We start from the raw sequence: 22,412 nt of genomic DNA on the forward strand, positions 1-22,412 counted from the left end.
TAACAGTTTACCCCAAGTAGGAATCAAATATAGAGACCACTGACAACAGCTGCACTTGTTTGTTGCAGTGTTGCTTTTAAAAGTACTACAATGGCATATAATTAAACAACAAAACATTATGTAGTTACTAAAAAATGCACCACAGACACGGTATCACTAAGAAAGCCAGTAACTTTACTGATTTGTCTGCAAAATACAAATTATACCTTATTTCCAGCAGGAGAAACTTGTGTATTTTTCCCATTTTTGTTCACTACAGACAGCTGAATTAAGTCCCTTGAGATACACAGATGTAGTTTAAACTTAGTTATAACATCTTGTCATCTAGTGGCGACAAAGTCCAGCTTATGCCGCTGTGAGCCTCTATTTTAATACTTGTTGCAAATGCTTGTATATGCCCCCCATTTACAAGCTTACTTTTTAATTACCATTGTTTAATGGAAACAAATCCCCAGAAAAAGAAGAAGCAGGAAACAAAAAGGATACAACAAACCATCTGAAGCAATCCAAGTATAATGCCTAAGGTAACTCAGGTTTTACATTATTTACTCCACAAAGGACACAGGTAATGCATTTTTTATTTGTCATTGAACTGACCTCTTTGAATCAAACTGAGGTATGGATCAGTCTGAGGTATGAGCAGGGAAGGGAAAATGCAACACCTGATTACGAAAATAATCAAATGGAGAATTTTGAGCAGAAGGTGTGGCTCAAAGCTTGGATTGCTCCACATCTTTGGTTAAAATATATTAACAAAAGCCTTTGATTACATCTACAGTCTGAAGCATTCTAACAGACACCAATGTTCCATCAGTCCTTCAAGAGATCTGTAGTGGCAGGAAATTAATGCCATATAAGTGACGACATCACAGCAGATGGCATAAACAGGAACAGATGAAGTATGCCATGTTTAGGCAACAGCCTTTATTGAGGTTTCAAGTGGCTTTTAAAAATTACAAAGCGTTTACTTCCTAAGAGAAGAAGAGGAAAAAGAAAACAAAACAGCATTGGTACGTCTATAGTTAAAAGATGGGTATATAGGATAATACATACAATACAAAAGGATTGACATTCTTGAAAACAGTATATTGAGTTGTTTTATTCTTACTTTAGCTTTACCTGAAAAAAATCTGAGAACAAATATTTTTATATTATTCATTAAAAACGATTAAATTCCACTTTTGGGAAAAATATAAGCCATTTTGTTATAAAACACAACTTTTGAAAAACAGTGAAATGATAACAGCTCCATTGTGAAAGGCAACAATGCATACAATATACAGATTGTGCAACTGTGTATATCATATCATTGTTGCCAGCAACTGGGCTAACTGAAAACACCTTTTTAAAGAAGGATTAGTTTAGCTACAACAATATTTGGAGATGTACAAAATGCCACTTAAGGTATCTGAACTTGCAATTAAGAATGTTGCCTAAAACATTATATAGCATGGATTAATGTAAAGTAAATGTTAATACTCTTTTAGGGCTCTGCCCCAAACTCCTTAAATACAAAGGACTCACACGATAAACCCAAATTACCTTTGCAACACAATACATGGTAAGTTACAGATAAAGGAACAGGTAAAAGTAGACAGTTATAGTTTACAGAAAGTTACTTCACAATCAAAGTTGTGCTTCTTTTAATTAGATCAGTTTACAAATATGTATTATTCCCCCACTATCTTGCCACTATACTTTCATTGAGCTCAGTAGCAGGAACAAAAGGGACGACTGGCATCCGTATTCATGTGATTCGATTTGTGTTTGTATAAAACCATGGTTAGAATTACTAAAAATTGCCACGGCAATACCTTTCATGCTACTTTCTGCTAGTTACTTAAGGTAATGTATGTTATACCACTACTGTCTTAGAATCTCAAATTTCCTTTTTCTTGTGTTGCTGAGGCAAATTGTAAGGTAAACTATTAATATGGCTATTCTTCATATTTCAATAGACTGACTCCCCTGCCCCCATTGACAAGTTACTACTAACAATACTCATAAACCTCAGTTTTTTGAAATGGCAAGGTACATTTGTGATATATTTGCATATTTTAGACACATTAAACTTTAAAAATCTCAGACTGAGAATAGATTCATTTTAAGGTGAAGAAATGTATTTTGAAAAAGAGTTTTGTGTTTTAAAAAACTGATTATGGGCGCTAGTCTCACTTTTTGTTATGCACACGTATCTTTTTTCTGATTCCACAGATTGTTCTACGAGACAGGATGGCTGCAGTAGCAACATGTTCTGCTTAGAGAGCATCCAAAATACGTAGCAATGCACTAGCCTTTGCATGACCAATGTGCACTTGTAGTCAGGTTGCATATAAAGGAAGAGCCCAAGTCATGATGCACAATGTACACTATACACCATTTGCTACCACAGAGAGGTAGACTTTATCAATGAGCAGTGCACAGCAACTGCATGTATAGATGGGAAATAGAAGGTATGTTTCCCGTAACATAACCTCTCCGTGTTAATACTTAGACAGCTATTGCAGCTAGATTCTCTACTGTGTCAATGCATCTAAGTGGGAGACAGAACTACTCTTGAAAAGAAGAAACATTATCAGTTGTACAATGGCACTAAAATCCTAATGGGGAATTGCGCAAAAAAAAAAAGCCAACAAATCCCACCCAACATAAATGCTGAACTAAAAATCCTGTATTCTACCATTTTCCTGTAATAGTACATGAGCGACAAAGAGGAACGAAAATGAATGGGATATTCTTTCTGTCTACACAATTTTAATTAAAGAAAAATATATGGTAGGAGAAAATGGTGGATGCTCCATGCAAAACCTGTTTGGGTGAAATACACAGGAGACATTGTTCAACAATATTCCCTCTGTGTGATGATGTGACCAATAAGGGCTGCGAGAATGATGGTGACCTGTTGGCTAAGTATTGGTTGTACAAGATAAATCTGCTTTTGAATGCTTCTTTTATTGACCACCCAAATCTCTCTAAGATTTCTAAAATTCTGTAACTTGTGTTTATGTGCCAACTCCTCACTTTTGACTTCTTTCTCCACTACTTGTGGAGCTCTTCACCTCCACTTAATTACCAGGCAGCCTTAAGAGATGCACATCCAATTCTAGCAGACAGAATATCAGCTTCATTTAATTTATGAGAAAGGGCCAAGTTATGCCACTTTGTCATTTAATTGTGGAAAACTACAAGATACACAGGACATAAGTAATATCAGGGCCCTGAACTTGTTACAATGCACAAAACAGCATGAAAGAACTAATCAGTATATACAATGGATCTCAGTTCACCCAATGATTTGTAAATGTTGTATTAAAATGATTTAGGTTGTTACATCTTGGGTAAATTCTAACCTTTTATAGATTAGTTTTTTGACAGCTGACTTTAAATCTGTAAAATGTATGCAGAGTAAAAGAAAACCAAAAGAAAATAGTTACTTAAATGTGCAACTGCACAAATATAACCCCCCCACTATTAAGATAACAAAAACTTTTGCTATTACCATAATTATATATATTAGAAAGCTATACACAAGCATGTTAATTTCACAGATTTTTTTAAAAGATTCTTAATATTTTATATAATTAGAAATACACATTTCAAAAACAAAACTTCTGCAAAGAGAAAACAGTTATCTTGGTTAGCAAAGCATGGAGTTCTTCATGGCTTAGGGTAGTGCTTTCTATACAAAAAGTCCTCTGTTTGTTTTCTTCAGGACTGTTTAAAATATTAGCGAAGCTATCAAGGAAAAAACCACACATTTTGGCTTAAGGAAACTACAAAAAGCCACAAATGCTTTGCAAACTCTGTCTTACTTTTTAATATGAAAATAAGCAAAATGTAATGTACATATTTTTCTATTTTTTATTTAATAAGTAATGCAGACCCAGAATTTTAAAAATTAAATATGTTAGCCCTCAAACGCAACATTTTTACAAGTATGGTCCTCTTTTACATGTCTTTGATCCTTTTAACTGAGTGCCATACTCCAATGATATGCCTGCATGTTTGTGAGCATTTTAGGTATGGTAGGTGACCCAGACTCTTTCTAACATTTCTTCATGGCCACCCATTGCTGGGTCTGTCAAAACATCTGTACATTTTCTATATGTTGCATAACAGCTGCTTTCTCTCTCAGTAAAGTCTGCCACTTTCTGGCAAATGTTTCCTTTTGTCTATTTACATGTAAATAACGTTGAACCTGCAACATGACACTATCTATTGTAACATACATTTTGCAAGGGAGCACAACAGTGAAAAGAAGTTAGCCTTAAAATCTATTTTGTACAAGTGTTCTGTTGTACAACTCAAGTGCTAAGCTTATCTCAGCATTTCTGTTTATCTTTATACTGTATCACTGAGGCAATTTAAAAGTACTTTTACAAAACAGAGTACCTGACTTTTTTTTTTCCACACACGGCACATATAATGCATATCGACCCCCCCACCCCCATTAAGGTATAGCACACACACACTGCAAGAAAAAAACTAATAGGTAATAACGTTATCATGTTGCCCATCCTTCAGAGAGCCGCATGCGCTTGACAGAGGGGCTTTCCCTTTCGTCCGGCGAAGGTCTGGTGAGTCCAATGGGGGAGTGGAATTCGTTCCGATGATCCTCTCGGTCGCTTCCATCATATGAGCTGCTACAGCTGCTCAAGCTGTCAACAGGAGATCTCCCCGCCTCGTGGCGCGTGTGCTGTGGGTATCTCGAGGGTGTGGTGGTACGGTCTCTAGGAGGAGAAACAGGTTCTGACTTGATGTTGAGGCTTTGAGTAGAAGGCAGGGAGAGATTTGTACTCTGAGATAAATGAGTGCTAGTGCAAGCTCTGTAGGAGGAAAGGAAACCCAGTTACAGGCTGAGGAGGCATGGAGCCCCCAGAAACGTACAAACAGTTGCCCAAAACATCAGTTTAAAGACTCTTATGGATAACAGTGCATGCCAGGAATGTGAGGAATATTCTCTAAGAAATATTGAGACCCAGTGAAAGAGGCATCACAACAGACATGACCCTCTTGAATGGCTCTATGGTATATCCTATAAAGAAATTCTATTTTTTTTGTAAGTGCTTGATACATTTTGGATGCTGAGACTTTGCACTGTTGAAACCACTAGAGTTTTCTTTATAACTGATGAACATTAGAACATAAGAATGGCATTACTGGGTCAGACTAATGGTCCATCTAGCCAAGTGTCCTGTCTTATGGCAGTGGTCAGTGCCAGATGCTTCAGAGGGAATGAACAGAACAGGGCAATTATCGAGTGATCCATCTTGTCATCCAGTCCCAGTGTCTGGTAGTCAGAGGTTTAGGGATACCCAGAGCATGGGGTTGCATCTTGGCTAATCACCATTGATGGACCTATCCTCCATGAATTTAGCTAATTCTTTTTTTAACCCAATTATACTTCTGGCCTTCACAACATCCCCTGTTAACAAGTTCCACAGATTCACTGTGCATTATGTAAAGAAGTACTTCTTTACATTTGTTTTAAACCTGCCTATTAATTTCATTAGATGATCCCAGGTTCTTGTAATATGAAGGGGTAAATAACACTTTCCTATTCACTTTGTCCACACCAGTCATGATTTTATAGATGTCTATCATATCCCTCTTACTCTTCTCTTTTCAAAGGTGCACAGTCTTTTCCCAACTATAATATATCTTTTTTGAGATGGGTCGACTAGAACTGCATGCAGTATTGAAGGTGTGGAAATAAAATAAAATGGATTTATATAGAGGCATTATGACATTTTCTGTCTTATTATCTATCCCTTTCTTAATGGTTCCTATTCTGTTAGCTTTTATGACTGCTGCTGCACATGGAGTGGATGTTTTCAGAGAACTATCCATGATGACTCTTTCTGAGTGGTAACAGCTAATTTAAACGGCATCATTTTGCATGTATAGTTAGGATTATGTTTTCCAATGTGAATTTCTTTTGCATTCATCAACACTGAATTTCATCTTCTATTTTGTTGCCCAGTCACTGTTTTGTGTGATCTCTTTGTAACTCTTTGCAGTCAGCTTTGGACTTAACTGTCTTGAGTAGTTTTGTATCGTCTGCAAATTTTGCCACGCTGTTTATCCCTTTTTCTAGATCATTTATGAATATGTTGAACAGCACTGGACTCAGTACAGATCCTTGGGGGACCTCACTATTTACCTCTCTCCACTGTGAAAACTGACCATTTATTTCTACCATTTGTCTCCTGTCTTAACCAGTTACTGATCCATATGCATATGTGTACGCATGCATGCACAGGTGGTGACAGGGGAAGCAAGGAGTTTCTGTTGAGCTCAATCAGATTAGTTCAGATGCACAAAAGCATCACCATCATTCACACTGATGAGTAACAATATACTAGATAATGCAGACTATGTACGTTTTTAAACTTCGAAAATGAAGACTTCAAATTAGCTGAACCTTGAAAGGTATTAATATTAAAAAATTATCCTAGGCAGGTTAGGATTTGATGTATTAATCTATGCTACAGATTTAAGAATTCTAAATTCAAAATATTATTTGTGTCTTTTGATCAATAAGCTACCAGAGACTTTTAGTTGAAATGTAATTGAGGATGTCAGGGGAATATATTGCTTTGCATGTGGGCCCACCCAACTCAAACAAAGAGTGTCATAAATACCAACAAAAGTTATAGTTCTTACTGTGTTATTGTTAAGAGAAGAAAGAAAGAAAGAAAGAAAGAGAGTATGCTAAATGCTTATTCTAACTTGATTTTTTGTTTGTATATTTGTGTGCGCAGTTTAGAGGCAGCGGGAAGCTGTAATGTGTGGGAGCGAGAGAAAATAGGAAAAATGTTCATTAGTCTAAAATAAGGGAGAAACGATGCCACTTGCCTTTGTAGAATGTTTTGTACAAAAGCACCACCTACTGGCCAAAACTGAATTTCCTTTTTTTATTATACATATCTCAAAAGTATCTTTATTCTTATTATATTCTGAGGCATGGTTCCAATTAAGAACCATAAAACAGGCTGAAGTTAGAGTCCTCAAACACATAATTTCAAGGGTTTTAAGAGTGAGGGAATATTTGAGGGGGGGGGGGTTTACTTATGCAACATCTACTGTAAATCCAGTGAAAGGCAAAACAGTATTTTGTCTCATTTTGGCAGATTTATACTTCAAACGATTTGACTTCTCTACTGAAATTATATCAAACGCTTTTATCACTAATTGTCACAATGTTTAATAATGGATGGCTATTGTTAGACAACAAAGACAGAACAAAGTGTTCCAACAACGATTGCTTTCATCTACCCTGCATTCATTTAGAACAGTTTGTCAAAATTTGCTACTGTACTCTCCCCCTAGCATATTGCAGGGCTCATTGATGCAAATGTTTTAAAAAGTGCAGTGAGGTGTACAATTCCTTTCCTCATGCACTCCCAAATACATTCTGAAGGCAAACAGGATACTCTGTTGCATTTTGGAAGTATGTTTTAAATGTGTGGAGAGAACTGTTTGTTAATTTCAGACGTGATCGTTTCTACTTACTCAGTGAAATATTCTACTTTTGCTGAGACCTTGATGAAAAAAATCCAACAAGAAATAAAAATATACTCCTGATTTTTTTCATTTTCCTATGGATTTAATCTTGTATCCCCTTAGGAGAGGTTCGGGCTTTGCCTGGGATAGTAGGCTGGCAGTTTAATAAATGTTTTAGACTAGAGGTGGCTGTGGATACAAAACTTGGCTCTGAATCTGAAATTACTCAACGTATCGGGTATTGGGACCTGGAGATTTGATTTGGGACTGCCTCTGATATAGACCCTTGATATATAGCTCTGTAGAGATTGGGACACTTTTTTAAAACACAGGAATATAATTCTTCAATCCAGCGTAAGGCAAGTATATCAGTGAAATTTTCTCACATGATTTGATGAAACACACTGATCTGTATCTCTTTACATACACTGTACTATATTATATATTACAATCTCCAGAGGCAGCAAGTTTCTGAACAGGGTGACCAGATAGAAAGTATGAAAAATTGGGACAGGATGGGGATAATAGGAGCCTATATAAGAAAAGCTCCAAATATCAGGATTGTCCCATCTGGTCACCTTATTTCTGAAAGACAGGTAGGATGAGTGCAACTCTTGAGAAATACAGCTGGCATTATTGCAATCTAATGTGCGTTATTCTTGGTACAGAGGTTCAGGAACCAGTGTGATAACTTGCCTCTTTAGTTTTCATTAGCCAAAACTTTGTGAGTCATAAGTTGATGTGGTTCATTATAAGTGATGATAGCCCACAATGCACGGGTATACATTGCAAGTGTGAGTAAGACTTAGAATGCAAGGTGGGAGACTGCAGCTATATGAAGGACTGATCTGATTTCTTCATTATAAAAGGGTAGGACACAGGTGCTTTTCCCTATTAAATCCAAATTATTAATGGGATTCTAATACCTGGTTTTGCCTTTACATGTTAATGGAGCAAATATCAATATCTATTTTACACAAATGCTTATTTTACCTTCATATAAAATGCATTATATAGACCCAGGCTAATATTATCTTTGCCTTTTGAACAACACAGCAACCTCCCTGAAACATAAATGGGGTTTAATGTAGAAAATCCAAAGGGCAAAAGAAAATGATTTAATTTTAAAGACTTCTATACAATTACTAAACATTAATTATTTGTCAGATAATATCAGAAAATTGGTTAAAACTATAGAAAAGAGCGGAATTATCAGGCACACAGATAAACACAGCATGTTGATGAAGAGTCAATAAAGCTTTTGTAAATGGAAATCATGCCTCACCAATCTATTAGAATTCTTTGAGGGTGTCAACAAACATGTGGACATGGGTGAGTTAAATTTATTAGTCTATAAGGTGCCACAAGTACTCCTCATTGTTTTTGCTGATACAGAGTAACACGGCTACCACACTGAAATCAGTCAATATAGTGTCCTTGGACTTTCAGAAAACCTTTGACAAGGTCCTTCACCAATGGCTTGTAAGCAGCCATGGGATAAGAGGGAAGGTCCTCTCATGGATTAGTAACTGGTTAAAAGATACAAAGTAAAGGGTAGGAATAAGTGGTCAGTTTTCACAGTGGAGAGAGATAAATAGAGTGGTCCCCCAAGGATCTGTATTGGAACCTGTGCTCATCAACATATTCATAAATGATCTGGGAAAAGGAGTAAACAGTGAGGTGGCAAAGTTTGCAGACAATACAAAACTACTCATGATAGTTAAGTCCAAAGCTGACTGCAAAGCATTACAAATGGATCTCACAAAACTGGGTGACTGGTCAAAACAATTGCAGATGAATTTCTGTGTTGATAAATGCAAAGTAATGCACATTGAAAAACATAATCCCAAATATACACACAAAATGATAGGGTTTTAGTTAGCTGTTATCACTCAAGACAAAGATCTTGGAGTCATTGTTCTCTGAAAACATCTGCTCAGTGTCTAGTGGCAGTCAAAAAAGCTAACAGTGTTAGAAACCATTACAAAAGGGACAGATAATAAGGCAGAAAATAAAATGCCACTATATAAATTCATAGTACCTTGAATACTGCATGCAGTTCTGGTCGACACATCTAAAAAAGACATTAAAATTGTCAAAAGTATAAAGAAGGGTAACAAAAATGAGTGGAATATCTTCCATATGAGGAGAGATTAAAAAGACTGGGACTGTTCAAATTAGAAAAGAGACTAAGGGAGCATATAACAGAGTCTATAAAATTGTGACTGCTATGGAGAAAGTGAAAAAAAGGAAGTGTTGTTCACCCCCTCACATAACACAAGATCCAGTGGTCACCCAATAAAATTAATAGGCAGCAGGTTTAAAACAACCATAAAGAAGTACTTCTTCACACAACATGCAGTCAACCCATGGAACTCATTGACAGGGAATACTGTGAAGGCCTAAAGTCTAACCAGGTTCAAAAAGAATTAACTAAGTTTATTGAGGACAGATCCATCGAAGGTTATTAGTCAAGATGGTCAAGGATGCAGCCCCATGCTCTGGATGTCCCTAAACCTCTGACTTCCAGAAGCTGGGACTAGATGACAGGGGATGGATCACTTGATAATTGTCCTGTTCTGTTCATTGCCTCTGAAGCATCTGGCACTGGCTGATGTCAGAGGACAGGATACTGGGCTAAGTGGACCATTGGTTTGACCCAGTATGGCCGTTCTTATGTTCTTATAATCCACTCACACTGACATTAATGTGGTCATCTTTTTTCATACATTGCACAGAAAACATTTAATTTCATAGGAATAATAAAGGAAATATACCTGAAATATTAAACCTCAAGTCACATTTAAATCAATATGAGTGGCACACAGAGATTATTTGATGTACATCAGCTGGGGCAAATACGATTCCCTCTTTGGGTATGGATGGTTCATTAGGAAGTAGAGTTAGCATGGCTCTTCTGTGAAGGGGCTAGGAAATGTCAGGATGAAAGGAATCTGCAAATTGACTTTGTATGCCAGTGACGTATATTCTGTATGGGTCTCCATCTGTTCTAACCTCCAGTTGGAATTTGAGTCAGGGTGGGTTTGGGAAGAGGCATGGGTATTAGTGGTGAATCTATGACCAATGGCCCTTGACAACACAGATTTTTGTCTCTGGTTTTGCTTTCCTCCTTGCCACAGAATACATTTATTTGTACATATGTGTGGGTGAGGGTAGCTAGGGTTTAGCAGTGGATATTAACTAAGACCTTGAGAATTTACAGTTATAACTACTAACTATTTAGTCTGTTAGTCAAGAATCCTGGAGCAAGCTTATGGATCTGAGCCAATTCTTTGTTCCATAGGGTTGAGAAAAGATTGGAGACACTTCCACTGTTATATAAATAACTGTCTATATAAAAATTTATTTTGAATAAATATTGTGGTTGAGTATTTAAGTCTGCATTTTTATTTATGAAACCCATTCTTTTGCCTGAAGCTAACATTCAAAGCAGAAAATGTGCTGTCTTAGATTGATAATTATGGACATGGAAGAATGTATGCCACGTAGGGAAGTCATGTGGATCAAGAAATTGGCAACTGGATACAGAACCTTTCACTTGTAGGTTAGAGCTCAAACCCACTTCAGGTCAGTAGTGACCAACAACTCATGGCTTTTGTTGATCAATTAAAAATAAGTAGTTCATAGAGGAGAGGTGTCAAAAAGAAGAACACCTTTTCATGTAAAATGTAATTTTTTTTGATCAGCTATAGAGCTGGTAAAAAAAAAGAAAAGAAAAAAAAGCCCCAAACTGAACAGACATGGGGTCTGTACTACTATGATGTCCTTAAAAATTATCCCCCAAGACTGCTCAGGAACATGGACACTAGTATTGTTGCTAGTCAGTGACTGGACCAAGATAAAGAGCAGTGGTTCTTCTGCACTTGTCTTAGAGCCTGTTCAGACAATGCTGCCAAAACAGCAGCTGTTGTAGAGCACAGATTCATGGGGACCCAGGCCACCTGGGACAAGCTGTAATACTACCTATGCTCCTGTGCCATGTGGAGTGGAACATGAACTGCTTTGTACTGCTATAGGCACTGGTGATCGAGCCCCCTGGAGAATCTGCATGCCTCCCCTATTAACTGCTCTGTTAGAGGCCCATCATAGGTCTTTCCCAAAGCTTGTTTAACAGAAAACACACATTCACTGTTCTCTTAAGTCCCTCCAAATAAATGTATTAGTTGTGAACATATTAACCTATTTCCCCTACCTTTGCATCCCTTGGAACTCACCTCCCTCAGCTAGTATAGTATAGGAATTTGGAGGTAGGTCAACCACATTTTCAGTCGGTTTGCTCAAATTTCTGAGAATGGCTGAGGGGTTTGGGTATCTGGGGTTCTTACAGAGAGTGGGACATTTCTTTATATTTTTGGAAGTTCTAGTTAGCTGATTCTTCTGCTCATGTGGGCTGGGTTTGTTCTTATAAATTTGTGTTTGAATTGTGCATTTTAAAGAAATTGTTAAATCACCCAAAGCTTAGGAAAGGTGCTTTTGTATATAAATCTCAATATACAACATAAAACAAAGAAATCATGCTTATTTTCTACATAAGTGGAAGACTCCTCTGGGGCTGTCAATGAAGCAGTTTTCATAGTACTAACTTCACTTGAAAATCACTGAAAAAATAATTTTAAAACCAGAAGCCCAAAACACATTCCACTAGGCACAGCCATTAATTTTCAACTTTTTTGTGATATGAATTAGAAACACATGATGGTGTGTGACATATCTAAAAAGGCATGCTGTTAGTTTAGGACTTAATTTATACTTTGTTTGGTTAACCAAATAGTCTTATTATGGTAAACCATTGAAAACAATCAGCTTTACAGTAAGTTATACACTGATAGCTAACATGTGAGTTTTCAATTTCTTTGTGATTCTATATCCCTAGATGTACAGTTAACATGTTTGCCCCAAAACAGTACATGCCTCAAAAAGAAAAGCAATAAGGAAGGAATAATGAAGATGTATTACAACAATTTTTTCTAAATCTGCACATTTTTGGTTGTATGTGTTTATGCAGCTAATATATGTAACTGTGTAACTTTTTTTTACAGAAGTGGTATTCAAAAAGTATATGTTTCTCCTAAACCTTTGTTTAGCTATTCCTCTAAAAACCCAAGCCAATGGCACACAAGAGGTCAAAAAATTACAAAGAGAATTTTGAAGTTTAAACCACATTTACAGCGCTAAATACTTTCAGAATATGGCAGCAGTCTTGCAAAAAAAATTAAAGCTTATGTATAACATTTGTCTTTTTGAAAAAGGTTGATTTGATGCTTTCAAATGCCAGTGAACTAAAACTTTACTAGTTTATATATTCAGTCAATTTTAATTTGTACTTTTCTCAATGAACAACTTCCAATTCAACCATGTCTGGCCATATCTTCAGCTATAATATTTGCAGTGCCAGCATACACCTAGGACCTGGCTCACTAGGATTTGTAGGAGTTCAGCATCTCTGAAAATCAGGCCCTTAAAGTTTATTTCAATTAGCCAATAGTTTTGTTTGTTTGTTAAATGAATCAGGTTGTTTTTCTCGTATGAATTTCACATTTTATAAAATATTTAAACCATACAGGACTGTTTTATTGTAGGCTTCACATCCATTGGAGAAATATCTTGAAAATGCCACTAGAGGGCACAAATACATATTCTCTTAGACACAGGCAAACCAAAATTAGGTTTATCTGCTGCCACATTCTTAGTCACAATTATGTTATACTTCTATAAAGCAGTTCCAAATAAATGAAACTTGCAAGTCACAGCTGAGCAGATGGAATTATGTGATTATCAGACAAGGTTATGGATTCATCTCAGGTCAAATCATTATGCCATTCTTATTTATCAGTGATTTAAAAATATGTAAAATTTGCAAATTTTACTTTAAAAGTGTGCACTGAACTAAAGAGAATCAAAAAGCTTAAGGGAAACAAAAAGCAAAAGAAGCACAATTATGAGTGTATTGTTTTGTCCTTCTGTGTTGGAAATTAAATATCATTTAGACAAATGAAGGATTAGATAAACAACAGTACACTTTCCTACAACACTGAGAAAGTGCTAGGAAATAGAAGACTGTAGTTTAGCTACCTGCCAAGCTTCTGATGCAATACCAATTTTCAAGTTTTGGATTTTGAAAGTGGAGCTGTTCACATAGTAGACTTTTGTTGATATGTTATCTCATTTATGATTTGGGATTAATTGGGTTATAGAAGCCATTGTTTCTCATGCAAACCAGCATTAAGTAATGTAAAATGATAGGATAATCTAAGGAATATTGCTTACCCCAATTGACTGAGGGCAGATGGTGGCATGTTATGTAGGTGCTGCTGTTGCCAGCCAGTTACTGAACCAAGATGAAGAGCACTGGCTGTGTTAAACCCAGAGAGAGATGATAAGTCTGCACTACTCAGTGAGTATTCTAGATATGAAAACGGAACAGACAATAGCTAAATTAAGTGGAAAATAATTAAACAATAAGTAGCACCATAATTTAAATTTACATACATAATATAATAAGCTTTTTTATCTTAATTATGCCAGTGGTATTAAATTGCAGAAACAAAACCGGAGCCTTTTCTTAAGTCAACTAATCAGTTTGGGAACAAATAATGCACAAATAACATCCTCTAATTTATGGACATAAAGATCCAGAAATGTTCTTGAACCATACAGTCATCATTGCCATGCATAAATAGTCATAGTTTCACAGTCTTTAAGGTCAGAAGGGAGCATTAGCTCATCTAGTCTGTATAGTGCAAGCCATAGAATTTCACCGTTACCTCTGTACTGAGCCCAAGAGCTTGCATTTGACTACAGTGTATCTTCCAGAATGGCATCCAGTCTATATATCCATCTAATCTATGCAGTACTGGTGTGATGTGATTTTCTGTAATGTTTAGCTGTGTGAACCAAAGACGTGCCCCTATTCAGTTATACTGCTTAGCAAAAGCATTTCGGAAAAGGCTTTATAGAGCAGTTTCCCATTATAACAATGCAGTTGCTTCTTGAATCCCTTTATGTCTCAAGTCATTTATAGACTCAGAGTAAGATAATGAGGCTTTCAATCACCTAAAGTAATACAGAATACAAATTCCTCTCCTTAGTGCAGCATACATAAAGGAGTTTCATTACTACTGAGCCACTGCATAGGTCAGTATCTTGCTCTCCCCTGCTATTCACATCTTACATTGATACTTACCAGTACCATATGTTGTGGAAATGGCTGATGGGTATCCTCCCATCCCTTGCCCTGGCAAAGTAGGAGTTGCTACGGAAACCACTGGGGTAGCCAATGACTGAGCAGACTGGGAGTTATTTATCCTCTGATTCTTTTAAAGTAAGTAAAATAAACAAATTATTGACAGGTTTAAATCAGTTAAATGTATAGGATTTCAGGGTACGTTTTGTGCATGAGATACAACTTAATACAGATTTCATGAAATTAATCATTTAACATGTGGCTTTTATGAACTCCGTCAACCCTATCATTTACAATCGTTCAAGAGATTAGTTGTCACCATAGTAACCTATTACATCAGTATCTCCTAGGAAACCAAACTTGTAACAAGTAAGATTGCTTTATTGTGGGTAGAAAAGAGACCACGTGAAAAACTGATGAAATATATAAACTCAACTTCTATTGTTTTGTTTTTCATTCAAATGCAAAAATTTTATTAAAATCAGCAATAATGGATTTTATGTTTAATTCAGTAAGCAATATTGCGGCAGTGCTGCATAATAAACTCTCTCCAGCAGATGGTGCTCTGGCTACTTCATTCTTTCTCACAGTAAAACAAACTTCAAAAATATTCCCTAGCAAAGCAGTTATACATTTGTCTTTAATTCTGGATATTTCAATGCACAAACTGCACCAAGGAATTCAAATTCTAGGAGCAAAAGGATAAAATGTCCAGAGAACCACTTACAAAAACCCCTAATAAGGTGTGCCACTTGCAAAAAAAGTAGTCTACTTTTAGCATGCTAGCAAAATACTAATAGTGGCTAAGCTTCCTTCTCAAAGGCTGTTTTTTTTTAATATGCAGAGGTTGAACAATATAGGTAACAATTTCATTCTTGTCACCTATGTTATATACCAAATCGATAATACTGGGAATGCTTAATTTTATTTCAACCACTAACTCCATATAAAAATCAGACAAAACAATTGTTTTTGTATTATTAGGATGAGCATCACTACCACTTACCAAAAGCAGATCAACATCCTCAGACTGAGAGCATAGGAAGGAGTGTTAATAATTAGTAAACGTAAATATTTATCAGCAGACAGCTTTCAAGCACAATGAATAGCTTCATCTGATAGGCATAACAGGTTAAATAATTTTTGAACACTGTCTACAAAAATAACATTTCATAAAGACATTCTTTGTCCTCCTTATGAGATATTTGTCTCAATTGTGAAGACAATCTATCCTGTTTTCAGCACAGGTCTTTGTCTCACTATTCATTATTTCTCTCTCCAGCCCCAGTGGCTGCCGAGATTGTATAGTAGCACCTTGTTGCCAGAGACCTGACCAGTCAAAGAATCCCTTGGAAAGTATCAGTTTTAAGGTCCTTGGCATAAATCATTGGATGGAGACAGCTTGTCACAGCCTTGGTCTACTTGAGTGTAGCTTCATAAGAGACTGTATTTGTTACTCCTCATCTTTTAAGAAGAGAGCGTCACATTTCTGGGGTTTTAGTATGATATTCAAAGTTAATTTATAATGCATCAGGCTAAAGTAGCCAACTTGCAAGTTGTTTTAATAGCTTGTCTGTTACATAATGGAAAAATGTGTTTGCAGCACTATCAGGATCCTTTTTTAATCATCCTCACTTTTAATGTTACATCGCTCATGAAAGATTTACTCTTTTGTACGGAATAGAAAGACACTAACATGAAACGCTTGATGACTCAACCTTATATCATAGTCCTCTGCTTCAGCTTTGTTAACAGACAGGAGATGCATAGCTCCCAGGTTAGATGCTTTCACTTTTTCTTACTACATCTAAGGAATAATTACTGCTTCTCATCATTATAAAATGTGACCCTTGTTCCCAGCACGACAGATTTCCAACTCATTTGTTTCTGGTTAGTCTGTCATTTGCTTAGGCTCTGATTGTGTGGAAACTAAACCAAAGTTGTTAATTGCAGACCATGTATAGGACTAAGTTCAATGTTGTAACAAATCTAGGAAAGGATTCTCCAGTCATTAGGAAGAAGTGCTAGGAAATTGAGAGTGTGCAGAAAACAGTTACCATTTTTCTAACTGAATAGAAAAAAGGAAGTAAAAATGACTTCATAAAAAATATAAACAGACGTGGAACCAGTCTACAACCAGAGCGGATTGGACAATGTCAGAACGTAGGGCCTGATCCAAAGCCCATGGAAGTGAATGGGAGTCTACACAGAGAAATAGACATAGTTTGAAGGGAAAGAAGAAATGCCTAAAAAATGCATTACCACTGATGGCATTGTATTTTTGCTGCCTGGTGGAATAAGCACTCGGAGATCTGGTTTACGGTTGTTCATTCCCAAATTCATTGGGGGCGGAGATTTTGCTTGCATATTCTTGTTCAAGTTGCCAGGTGAGACCAGCAGACCTGGTGAATTTCGGGGGTTGCCATACCCATTCCCTGTTTTTTTTTGGAAAAACAGAACAAAATGTTAAGAAGAGGAGTAGAGATTCAAACACATTTCCTAAGGTTGTACATGAAAATTAAAGCTTGATATTACTAAAACCAGCACATAAACTGACAAAGCTTACTCTGGGTGCAGTGTAAGTGCCCATGTGTGAAAATATAACCCATCTGGTATTTGGAACAATTGGTTTTGAGACACTTTTCCTCGTGGCAGTTGACCTTTCAATGATGCAGTGAAGTAAAATGTGATTATCTGACACTATTGATATACTGTAGAGTATTGTGCACTCAGACCAGCTAAAACCTAACTTTTGTTACAAAGAAGAGTCAGGAAAAGTCAGACAATCTTACAGTTGAAAAAAATGCAGAAAACTGTGCTGTGCTTTCATGGACAAATACAAGAGGATTGTGACTTGGCTGACTCACTCCTTTCCAGTTCATGGTTTTGTTTTGTTTTTAGACAAAGAACAAGTATAGCAAGGCTATAATTTCCAGAAAAAGCCGGGGGAGGAATAGGAAGACTCTTAAATGCTTTTCTACTCTCTTCCCCTGACTTTTAGGACCTGATCTTGTCAACAATAAATTCAATGGGAGAAGGAGCATGTCCTTATTTGGAAAATGCCTGATATCTTTCCTCCTGCCTTCCGCAAATCCTTGAAACAATCCTGACAGGCAAATGCTTCGTATTGTGCTAATTTGGAAGCAGTTTCTCCTCTATAACTGCAATAATGCTAGTGCTTGAATAGCAATGCAATTAATGTCTTCCCAGCCCACCAAAAACAAGACCTTTCCCCTCTCACCCATGAATCCCCCACCTCATACCCGCAGAGAAAGCCTGGGAAAAGAGATGGCTTTGTAATGGCTCTCCAAATTCTGGCTCTGTGGGACCAAGGGAGGGAGAGACAATGCACAACCCCACTGAAGTAAATAATATTAAATCTTTAATTCAGACAGAGAGGGAACTCTCACATATGAATATCAAGAAAACAAATATTAATCAAAATATTCAATTCTGGGCTCATGTTTAGTTCAGAATTAGCAGACTGAGATATGCATTAAAAAATAACAAGGGAATATGGGCTTGTAAGCAAGGCACTGACCTAGAAATTGGAAAACTTGGGTTCTGTTCTTAGTACTAACACTAACTTCCTGCATGATCAGGGACAAGTAATCTAACCTCTATGGGCCTCAGTTTCTCCATCTTTAAAATGGGGATGATTGCCGTACCTCGCAGGGGTGTATTTGAGGCTAAATTTGTAGGGTGCACCATAGGAATACTGATAAATAAAAGAATGCATCCTCTTGGTGTAATGTAGCGTGTTGATTTGTGTAATTAAAATGTGTCTGAGTACTAAGAATATTAAATCATAATTTTAATCTGCAAACACCTAAGGCTAAATGTATTCATTATATTAAGTATAGTGCTCTTCCGGATACTTGGAAAAAACTAAGATAAAGACTTTAAAGCATCAAAATGACTTCAGTTATATTTAAATTTTTAAAAAGTCTTGTTCATAGTTAAGTTGGCTGTTTTTTTTCTCAACAGCATCCTACAGGTAGCAAGATAAAATATGTATTAATTAAAAAGTGGATTTTACATTCATCAAAACTGAAGTAACAGAGCACTTGCAAGAATTTTTCATTTAGTATCATACAGGTTTTTTTAATGAACAATTATTTTGAATGTGTATTTGCTATATTTTTAGCCTTAATTAATGCTATGGGTTATTAGAGAGATGGTGATTGAAAGGAGGACATTTTAAGGATGGTATTTTTCTAGAAGCTATGCAGTGCTTTTTTCTTTAGATGAAGTTCAGTTTGACAAACACAACATATGCTTTACTCGTGAGATCTGGTTTAAACAAACAATCAAATGGAAAATTATCTTGGTAATTGCAAAAAAAAGAAGCAGCAGCAGCATTAAAAAAAACTGTTAAGAAGTGTGGTGAAGTGATCTACAGAAGAAGCTGAAGCATAGGCAAGGTTTTCTCTGATACTGGTTTTCATATAGGAGCTATTTTGTTAAAAGGAAGTAAAACCGCCCTGTGAAATGTGTTGTAATATGATATGACAAGCATTTGTTCCATGTGTGAAAATGAAGCTGTTTTATAAAAACTGTATGCTTGGTTTTTTTTTTAATATTCTATAATAAACTTTCTGAGATAATCCAGCAAAGGCCATGTACCATAGCGGATTTTTTCTGCTTCTGATTTTTGGAGAAAAGAAAGTACAATTTTCCAGAAAAGATTTTTATCAACCCAATGAAAGAATTTAGTTTATTTAATGAAAAGAATTTAACATCAGGAATATCTTTCCATCATTTAGAAATTATGCTATTCAAAACAGCAGGTTTTTAATATGTATTTATCTACTGATATAAAATATTTTGAACACTGATGATATTTTTTAGGTTTATATTTTTAGAACATCAAATTATTTTTAAGAACTACTGCAATCTTCTCTTTACCAGTGGATTTCTGCTGTTCTTGGCATATTATGCCAGCTAGCATTTTGGAGCCATATAATGACCATTTCTCTTTCCAGCCACCAAATTGTTTTTCTTTTGGCATAATGTGGAATCAGGAATGTAAGACTGTGGACTCTAAACCAATGATATTGGAACCCATCATTTGAAAATCAATGATGAATACGTGCATGCGGTTTACAGCGAAGAAGAGCCTGCATTTAAACCAGCTCTCTAAACCGCATCCTCCTTCTTACTCACAAAGCTGTGGCCTGCTCTGAGGCAGCTGTCCCACCTTCAGATAAATCCACCAAAGAGAATGGTCTAATTTACATTCAGAGGCAAAAAAACTGTATAAGCCTTCTAATATACAGATTAAACCTTTCTTCATCCTATACTTTAAAATTACACTCCGCCTGGAGAATTATCAATTTAGATGTGACTGTATGCAGAACATCACATTCCACTACCCACTAGAAAGCACAAAAATTATATATCATGTATGAATGGATTTCCTGATTATAGATTATAAGAAAATGAAGAACAGATGGATTTTAGAGTAAGTTTGCTTTACATTTTTATTTGGTTAAAAGCCATATTTTCACTGGAATAGAACATTTAAAAACATTATGGATATAATTTATAATGCAAAGTGAAAATAAAAACAGTAGATGTACAAATTTTAAAGGGCATATGTCAGAACGTTCAAATTTACAGCAGTTTCAATTCAAGAAACTTTAAGCACAAATTATATTTTCCTGTGTTTTGTTTGTTTTTGCTTTGTTGACTTTAAAGAGAGAAAAGATTTTGCACATAAAAATAAATTGCTTATAGCGAAGTAAAATAGAGGTGTAGCACAACACCACTAAATGTAGTGCAAGATTTTGTATTCGGATTAACTGCACAATATAAAGAAAAATTCTTTCTGAGTATAGACTCCTTTTCTTGGGCATGTTCCTGTGCCCATCAACCAGGGAAAACTCCCACTGACTTCTGAGAAAATATTGCTTAAGTAAAGATTGCAGGACTGACCCTTATATATCACCTTTTAAACTCTGTTAGATCCAAGAAAGAAATTTCTAGTAGCAGGAGCTAGTTAATCAATAATAATAAATACAAAATGTTAGTCCATTAAAGGAAAGATATTACCGGTACTTGAACTATATGAGATATATTTTCTCATTTATTTCAAATTAATTATTTTTAATTGTTCACTTCTATGCTGTAAGAAATTTAAGATGAATTTTCAAAAGTGCCCAGCAAGCAAAGTTAGGCCAATGCTAAGTACTTTTGAAAATTTCATCTTTAATAGCCAGTAAACAGAATTTAAGAACGGATGCCGTATCCCTCACTCAGCTTAAGGCCCTATCAGTAAGGACAGCAGGATTCGGTGCACATTTTTTTATTCTAAAATGGCACCATCAAGAATTTTAGGCTCAAAGTTAACCAAGTTGGACAGTGATTCCTGTTTAGATTTCTAAAAGTTTTGATTAGTTTCATTTCATCATTAAAAATCCAAGGAAATAAAAATAATAAATGAACAACAACAAAGAAGAAGACAAAGAAGGAAAAATACTTGTCACGCAGGCTGAGATTTTCAAAGCTGTCTAGGAGCTTTTGATGCCCAGTTCCCATTCATTTTAATCGTAATGTAGTGTCCAAATTCTTGAGGTGAGTTTGAAAACCTCAGTGATATTTTCAAATTGCCAGCATTACTATTCACCTACAGAGTTACTTTTGGACATGTATAGTCATTTGCACAACCTTAATTCGTGTGACCAGCAAACCTCTGAAAATATATGTGAACTTCAGAATGACACTATATAAAAGAGAGAGCCGCCTATGCTGTATTTTACCTTGAAATTTATAAAACACAAAGAATAAATGAGAGAAGAATGCAGAGAGTAACAGAAATCTTGCTAATTTTACACCCAATTCTACATTCTTTACTCAGTCTAATCTCCCATTTGACTACAAAAGGAATTTTGCCTGAATAAGGAGTAATTAAATGCTGATATACAGGCCTCTAAGGACTTAGGTGTCTCTTTTCCTCTTAGTCCATGTATATATTTCTTACTTCCATTAATTCATGTGCACTGATGGCAGAACAGAGCTTATACTTTACCACCAAAACAAAATGGATACTCACCCTAATGCATAAAAGCCCAGGAAATCATGCTCACCTACAACATAATTTTGGAAGGAGCTAATGACTGAAGGCTTTTACTCACATGTTGCAAATGCTAATAATTTCACAGTACATTACCTTGGCTAACTGCAAGCAATAGAAGAAAACTGAAGTGGAAATATGTTATCTGAGAAGAAGAAAATCTTTGCATTAAAGTACCTGCCCATTCCCACACTATTACACTAATGGACCTTCTCTATTGAATTACAAGGAGCAGACCAAGATAGATGTGGTGTATAAAATCTACTGACTTTTAATGAAAAGTATTCTATGGCATATCATGAAATATCAGCTGCTTTTGTCCTGAAGTGGAGAAGGGTATGGGGCTAAATAAATATTTTTAGGAAAGTAGAGAAAAATAGCTCAACAATTCTGTCTTTTAAAGATTTTTTAAAAATAATCATTCCTTAAAAAGTGACTATGTAAATTTAGAGATAAAAAAGCCTGTATGATGTGATGTGATATTATATTATATCCCGGCGAAGTAGCTTAAAGATCATTAATGAGAAATTGTTGCCCTTTCCTCTATAGGTATATAGGGTCCTAGCCACAGTGCAGTTCTGCTATATAAGGGAGAGGTAAGGATTTAGGGGCTGTGCAGATACGATG

General features: G+C 35.9%; 1 protein-coding gene across 9 annotated transcripts in view; it reads right to left on the reverse strand.

Annotated features, from left to right (window-relative positions):
• Positions 1-153: 153 nt before the first annotated feature.
• MEF2C (myocyte enhancer factor 2C) overlaps positions 154-22,412 on the reverse strand; it is a 137,961-nt gene continuing 115,702 nt past the window's right edge. For 8 of the 9 annotated variants that reach the window (XM_045021463.1, XM_045021468.1, XM_045021462.1 and 5 more), the window contains 4 exons: positions 16,973-17,145; positions 14,711-14,840; positions 13,795-13,930; positions 154-4,826 (listed from right to left, as the gene is read on the reverse strand). In XM_045021463.1, the coding sequence (XP_044877398.1) occupies positions 4,505-4,826; positions 13,795-13,930; positions 14,711-14,840; positions 16,973-17,145 (761 nt within the window). In that variant the 3' untranslated portion in view covers positions 154-4,504. The remainder of the gene's footprint in view (positions 4,827-13,794; positions 13,931-14,710; positions 14,841-16,972; positions 17,146-22,412) is intronic. The other variant, XM_045021470.1, reaches the window with a different exon arrangement.

The sequence above is a fragment of the Mauremys mutica genome, chromosome 6 (genome assembly GCF_020497125.1).
Source record: "Mauremys mutica isolate MM-2020 ecotype Southern chromosome 6, ASM2049712v1, whole genome shotgun sequence".
NCBI classification, from domain to species: Eukaryota; Metazoa; Chordata; order Testudines; family Geoemydidae; genus Mauremys; species Mauremys mutica.